The sequence below is a fragment of the Lactuca sativa genome, chromosome 6 (genome assembly GCF_002870075.4).
Source record: "Lactuca sativa cultivar Salinas chromosome 6, Lsat_Salinas_v11, whole genome shotgun sequence".
NCBI classification, from domain to species: Eukaryota; Viridiplantae; Streptophyta; class Magnoliopsida; order Asterales; family Asteraceae; genus Lactuca; species Lactuca sativa.
The window spans coordinates 10,353,934-10,361,266 of NC_056628.2; the positions used below are offsets into that span (position 1 = coordinate 10,353,934).

At 32.0% G+C, this 7,333-nt stretch overlaps 1 protein-coding gene across 1 annotated transcript; it reads left to right on the forward strand.

Moving 5' to 3' along the window:
• The first annotated feature begins 642 nt into the window (after positions 1-642).
• On the forward strand, positions 643-4,125 carry LOC111900406 (probable LRR receptor-like serine/threonine-protein kinase At1g63430). Its single transcript, XM_023896296.2, has 11 exons — positions 643-1,379; positions 1,457-1,589; positions 1,663-1,734; positions 1,808-1,951; positions 2,037-2,237; positions 2,311-2,375; positions 2,458-2,918; positions 2,985-3,117; positions 3,191-3,348; positions 3,427-3,642; positions 3,708-4,125. Exons 1-11 carry the CDS (start codon positions 1,295-1,297, stop codon positions 3,939-3,941), a joined length of 1,902 nt encoding a protein of 633 aa, XP_023752064.1. The 5' UTR covers positions 643-1,294; the 3' UTR covers positions 3,942-4,125.
• The last annotated feature ends 3,208 nt before the right edge of the window (positions 4,126-7,333 follow it).

Below are 7,333 nucleotides of genomic sequence, written 5' to 3' on the forward strand. Positions count from 1 at the left end.
AACTGTTGATGTACACGGACCAAATCTGTAACCCTCTACAGTACAAGAAGGTGGACCAGACGGCTGCAACCTATAATAAGAAGTCTGTTTATTTTTTAACTTTTGCAGATTGCTGCAATAAACTTAAATTAACTATACAATAATTAAAAATAAATCTAAATAAAAAATTTATTTAGTTTAATTATATACAAATCAACTATAAAAGATCATTGCGATGATATGATTTTTAAAGAGGTTTATATAAAATAATTAAACATAATATTTGCTAAATAACAATAAATAAAATTGTTAATTTAGCTACAAACATATTCATTTTTGTTAAAATTTTAAAGATGATTATTTTCCGGTTAACTTCAACAATTTCGGTAATTTTAATGATTAACTTTATAATTTATTAATATTTCTTTATAGATATAACATTAAAAAAAATTATATGAAATGTTCCAAATGGTTTTGAAATTATTTGAACACTACAAAGATAACATTAAAAAAAAATTAGAAAATAACATTTAAAAAAGAAAAGAATAATAGTTTGTTTAATAGTCTAAGACATCATGCATGAAACTTGTCGAAACCACAAAGATAAGTCGCATCGATTTTTTAGAATATGGACTTACTTTTCATAAATTACAATCATGATAAACCAAAAAATTGTGAATATCCTATGACACTATGACCTATTTTTTTTCGACATTTTTGGGATTTAGCCTTTTTAAAATTGATATCATAGTTTCAGAGCGAACTCCTGATTCAGTGTCAATTTACCATTCATCCATCTTCTACAATGATTAGCAAGTGATCTGCCAAACTCAAAAACCCAAGTCCCAACGCCACTTCACTCCACTTGATTCTCTTCACGCTTTTGGGGGAAATTCGCCAGAAAGGAAAAAAAAAACGAATTTAAACCATAAATTCCCCATCAATCAGTAACTGTAACAAAACATTCCCTCTTCAGTCTCCACAAATACCATTATCCGAAAAGGGAGAAAGAATCTTTAAGTCTCCTGCAGTTCTGCCACCTAAACTTCTCTTCGAATCCAAGTTTTCTTCTAAGCGGCGCTGCTTTAAACTTTTCAGTTAATGTTTTCATTGATTTCGTTTCTTGGGTTGTTGTCAAAAGATTCTTTGGTTTGAACCCTTTACCCTTTAGCCTTTGTCCTAGTGTTCTTGATTTTGCTTTGTAAAAAGATTCTTCTCTCTTTATTCCATGGGTGTTTCTGTAATTTCGTCTAGACTCCTACTTTGATGAGTTCTTAGTGTTCTACAGAGAAAGAGACTAAGAAAGCTAGCGAACATGAAGCAATTGATTCTATTTCAACTGTTGTGTGTTACTTTAGGGTTCTTTCTACCCTCTTATGACGCCGTTCAACCAATTGAAGGTTTGCAGTTTTAATTTTGATTTTTATCGTTAACAAAAAACACTCAATTTGTTTAACCCAGTTCTTGATTCTTGCAGTTCGTGCTTTAAATTCGTTCAAAGAATCTATCTTTGAAGACCCGTTTTTGGCTTTATCAAGCTGGAATAGCCTTGATTCAGATCCTTGTAACTGGTTCGGTGTTACATGTTCTGGAAATCAAATTACAAAACTGTAAGACATTTTTTTTTCGAACACTTCTTGTTGTAATTGAAGCTAATTGGGGTTCTAAATTTTCAATTTACAGTAACATTTCTGGTTCTTCGATAAAGGGATTCATCGCTGAAGAACTCTTTCAGCTCTCCGCTTTACAAGAACTGTATGCTTTCTCTCAACACCTTATTTCACATTCGAATAACCCAAGACTCATCGAGAAGTTGTAATTCATGTAGGATTTTACACGAAAACAAACTCATTGGTCCGATACCCACGTCAATTGGATCATTGAAGTTCCTCAGAGTCTTGGATTTGGGGAAAAACCAGCTTTCTGGTCCAATTCCTTCTGAAATTAGAAATTTAGTCAGCATCGTTCAAATGTAAGTCATAATTTTAGGGTTTGGCTGTTTCAGTTTTCAAATAATAAACATGTTGTGTTTACTTTTGAAAACTAATTCATTTCAGAAACCTACAATCGAATGGACTCACTGGGAAATTGCCATTGGAGCTTCAAAATCTTCAAAACCTTCAAGAGCTTCGATTGGATAGAAATAAACTTCATGGGATAATTCCAGGTTTTTGTAATTCATCTTCATTAAAAGTCGCAGATTTCTCCTACAATTTCTTCATTGGAACCATACCCAAATGCTTAGAACATCTTCCAAGGTAAAATTTTCTTCCTCTTTTCCTAAAAAAAACTCAAGTTACACCTCGTTATCATGAACATGAATTTTTGCAGGATTAACTTTCGGGGAAACTGTATGAATTCCAACAACACCAAACAACGCACCCATAAAAAATGTGGTATGTTCATTGTTCGCATCTTTCTGTAATCAAACTCAAAAAGATTCTTGTAAAATTCAGGTGTCCTATTTTCTAAATACAGGCGGCACTCAACCGGAAACAGCCCAGATTGCCGGAAAATCAAGATTACATCCAACCGAACAAGACAACTACAAGATTCATCATTCAAAACCACCGGTTTGGCTTTTAGTTGTGGAAGTCATGACTGGAGTTTCAATCACCTCTCTCTTTCTAATCGCTCTTCTCACATTCGTTTTAAGATGCAAAAGCAAACCTTCAGTTTTGAATCTATTAAAGAGATCCACAAACAACAAACACGATATGTCAATTCATATCGATTCCAATATGTTAAAAGGTGTTACAAGATATAATCGACAAGAACTTGAGATCGCATGTGAAGATTTCAGCAACATTATCGGGTCATCATCTGATAGTTTGGTTTACAAAGGAATTATAAAAGGGGGCCCAGAAATTGCTGTTATATCTCTTTGTATTAAAGAAGAACACTGGACGGGCTACATTGAGCTCTATTATCAAAAAGAGGTCAATACCAATTTGATTATGAACCCTAACGAACCCTTTTTAATCTTGAATTTTTGTGTTCATTAGGTTGCGGATTTGGCAAGATTAAACCATGAAAACACTGGGAAATTGCTCGGGTATTGTATAGATAGTAATCCGTTTACAAGAATGTTGGTGTTTGAATACGCATCAAATGGGACATTATATGAGCATCTTCATTGTAAGTCTTTTATTATATATGTTGAGAATCATGTAACTTTTATTTTTTTAATGGTGGTTTTGAAAAATGGCAGATGAAGAAGGATGCAATTTAAGTTGGTCGCGAAGAATGAAGATCATTATAGGCGTTGCGAAAGGCTTAAAATATCTTCATACAGAAATCGAGCCACCATTTACTATATCTGAGTTGAACTCTAATGCAGTTTATCTCACAGAAGATTTTTCACCAAAGGTATTTAAAAAACATAGTTAATCACAAACTCTAAGAAGGATACAATGATTATTATGATATTTTTTATACATTTTGTAGCTTGTTGATTTTGAAAGCTGGAAAACAATTGTAACAAGATCAGAAAACAACTCTAGATCGATTAGCCATGAAGGTGATATATGTGTTCTCCCGAGTTCATTTGAAGATCGACATTTGGATATTCAAGGGAATATTTACGCTTTTGGCGTTCTACTTTTGGAAATTGTCAGTGGACGCCCTTCGTTTTGCAAGGACAAAGGATGCTTAGTAGATTGGGTAAGAATTTGTTTATAGTTTTTGAATTTATGAAATGATTAAACTTTTGAGGTGTTTAATAACAGGCAAAAGATTATATTGAAAAGCAAGAGGAGATGGGTTCGGTTGTGGATCCTTCATTGAAATATTTTAAAAATGAAGATTTGAAAGTGATATGTGAAGTGGTTTCTTTATGTATTCATTTAAGGCCACGAGATCATATATCAATGAAAGATTTGTGCGCCATGTTGGATGATAAAATTGACACGTCATCTTCTTCATGTTCATTGGCTTGGGCGGAGTTGATGCTTTCTCCTTGACTGTCAATGGCATTATTGTAAATACTTGTCATGTACATGGTTATTTTAGGAGTTGCGTAGGATAGGAGGATTCTTGTGTTCATGCGAGTTTTAGAACCTTAAATAGCATCGAGGTTGCACATATATTTGTTTAGGCAAGGATTTAAGACTTCGTAATAAGATCGATCTCAGGTTTACTCTCGCATCACTTTTTTATTTGGAGAGATTGTGATTTATGTCTCCATGTTAAAATGTGACACTATTCAGTTTTTGAAAGAACTTAGTTAGAATTATCAAATTTCATTTATTTTAAGTTATAAAAGATTTGTTGAAAACTTATTTTGTCTGACCAAATAGCTAATACAATATTAATATTTGATAAAAACTAACTGATACCTTAGATAACAAATGTTAAATGACATAAAAAAACATTTATAACTTATTTATTTCGAAAGCAAGTTTTTAGTTTAACCCTGGGTGACACAAATCGTTTTAGGGTAAATTTATATAAGTAAAACGCCAAGTTTTACTATAAGAACTATAGATAGTATAATTTTTTTTTCGACCATTGAGTAATTTTTTTATTTATTTAACCATTGAGACTTTAATATTTTTTTATATTAAAAATCACTACATAAAACCTTGATTCTATAAAATCATTATAGTTTCAAATTTGATCGATTTAAAAACCAAATAAGGTTTTTTTTATTTAATCATTATAGTTTAGAATTTTTTTTTTTAATAAAAACAACTACATCCAAAAAAAAAAAAAAAAAATTCTTCCTTCCGCTTTTTGCAAATCATTTTCAAGGAAAACACAAAGTGGTTTATTTATTTTTTGAAAAAAAAAATCATTGATGGTTAAACCAAAAAAAGGTCTTTGATAGTTAATAAAAATTAATTCCAAACTATAATTTTTTAAGAAATTTAGTATAAGTAAAATTATATGTTTTGTAATTAAAATTAAAATATATAAATAAACGTCTCTATACTTAAGTCTGAAGTTTTGGATTACCCAATACAAATTGGGCTCCCAACCCACTGTTGTGCATTTCAGTGCTAGTTTTTCAAATACAGTACCCATCAAAATCAAACTCAAGTAGTCAAAAGTTATTATTAAATCAATCACCAAAGTCAACTATAACAATACGAAATTACCATCTTACCCTTCAACCCCCACTTCATTCTACCACCACAACCTCCCTTGTTCACACTTCACATTTGGTATTTTCGGTAATGAATAATAACACAGGAAAGACAAAAGGGCATTCTTGTCTTTTCCAAGAAACTCACTCTTATCAACCCATCTTAAAAGCCCTCACCACTCCATTTCTCATTAGTATCTACAAACACAACTAATCCCGTTCCGTGCTCTGTTTCTTGATCACTCCATTACCGTCTTCATGGGAATACAACACGCCGGAATCCGAATTCTGGCGATCACGGTATTCATCCTCGTAGTTGCCCCCGTTTCCAATTCCCGCAACATCCACAGAATTACAATCGAAGGTTTCAATCAAAGATTCCAACCAAAACATCATTCCTATTACAAGCATCCATGGCATACAACAGCAGCAGCTCCTAAAGAATCCAGGAATTACAACACCGACCCGATTACCGGTGTTTCAAAACGGGAAACTCCCGGTGGCCCAAACCCTCTTCACAACTGATTAATAGTTTCATCATTGATGATTTTGTAAACAGTTTATACGAATTTTTGCAGTTCTTTAGATTGTATATTAGGGTTCTTGCTACTCTTTCAACTCCTGCTTTTCAGTCAGAAATGTAAATTACTATTACCCGGATATTAGCCGGAATATAATACAAATTCCAAAGTAATCATTATGACTTACGAGTACAAGTGTTTAATGCATTTCCTATGAAGTACATTGAAAAATAGCCTAATACGACCAATGATCAGAAGTCAAAGTCAAAAGTCCTGTTGTGTAATTGAGGTTAATATAATATACAATCTGTTAAGACTTTGATCTTAATGTATATATTTAATTATTTTTATAGCTGATATGTGCATTATTAATTTGTATGTTAAGTGGGGACAAAGTTTTATACAAAGGAATCCAAGATACAAAAAAACAAGACACTTGATGAAGAGTGGTAGCATCAAGTATGATAAAGAAATGATATTTAATAAACAAATTATACATATTTTCTGTTTTCAAATAGTGCGATGATACAATACAAGACTCCAAGAAGGATGTTTTGTGACATGAAATGGCCACATAGATTGAACAAGACATTTAGCTTTTAAGCAACCTAACAAAAACAAATATCATGTTTTAGGTTTAGGGGTGTTTGGGAAAACAAATATCATGGTTTGGGTTTAGGGGTGTTTGGGATTGCCTATTTCAACGTATTTTTAATGTCAGAGGAACCGAACGAATTGTCTGTTTTGTCTCGATTGGTCCCCAATCTCTTTTTTGCATAATCTAGGTCCTTGAACATGTAAGTTACATGTTAAAAAAAAGGTAAGAACCTATTTTTTGGTTCCAATTTTACCGGTAAACAAAATCTTATGGGACTTCTGTGGGAAAGTATCACCCACGTAAGTTCCACCATGGGTTTTGCCTCCCCATTCTCAAAAAAAGAAAAAAAAAAAAAAGTAAAACCTTAAAAAGCACATTCTCTTGGTCTTTCTTATCTTCAATCAAGATTCTAAAAAATTTGTCATAGTTTTAAAGCCTTTATCTGCTGTCAAGCTTTACCAAAATGTTGTTTGTATAAGTGAATAATAGTTTAAAATACATATAAAAATATTAATTATATACCAAATTGCCGCCTTAATTAACACATTACAAATGAAGTGGCTCATCAAGGCTTGGAAAAATTTGAGGTTTCACATTACTGTCAAGTCATGCTTTACGTTATTTAGAATCTTGCCCTCAACTAAAATCCTAGATCAGGACTCACACTAAATTGGACATAAGAAAATTGTCGCATTCCTCTTATTACTCTCACCAAAGTAGTCGCACTTATCACAATGTAAATCAAATTGTTACATCACTCATGCAACCAGCTTAGCCCTACACTTTGGTAATAATGATGCTTTTGACATGATTTTTGAACATTTAAGGACCTAGTCTACATAGAAAAAATTGGATTTTTGACCAATTGAGTCCAAAATCGACAGGTAGTTTGGGTCGCTACATTTTTATTTGAATTTTTATATTTCACGGTAAAAAAAACTCTGAAATTTTAAGATCAAGTTTGAAATTTCATGAACACTTCCAGAATTTTGCAAAAATACTTCGTTTGTTATTAATATCTAACAAAAAGTTAAAGAAACAACAAATGAGAAGAATATATGCAAATGAGAAAAAAAATACGGTGATAGATATTTGGAAATGGACATTTTAGACATAAGTGGATTAAGTTTTTTGAAGAAAATATGCAAA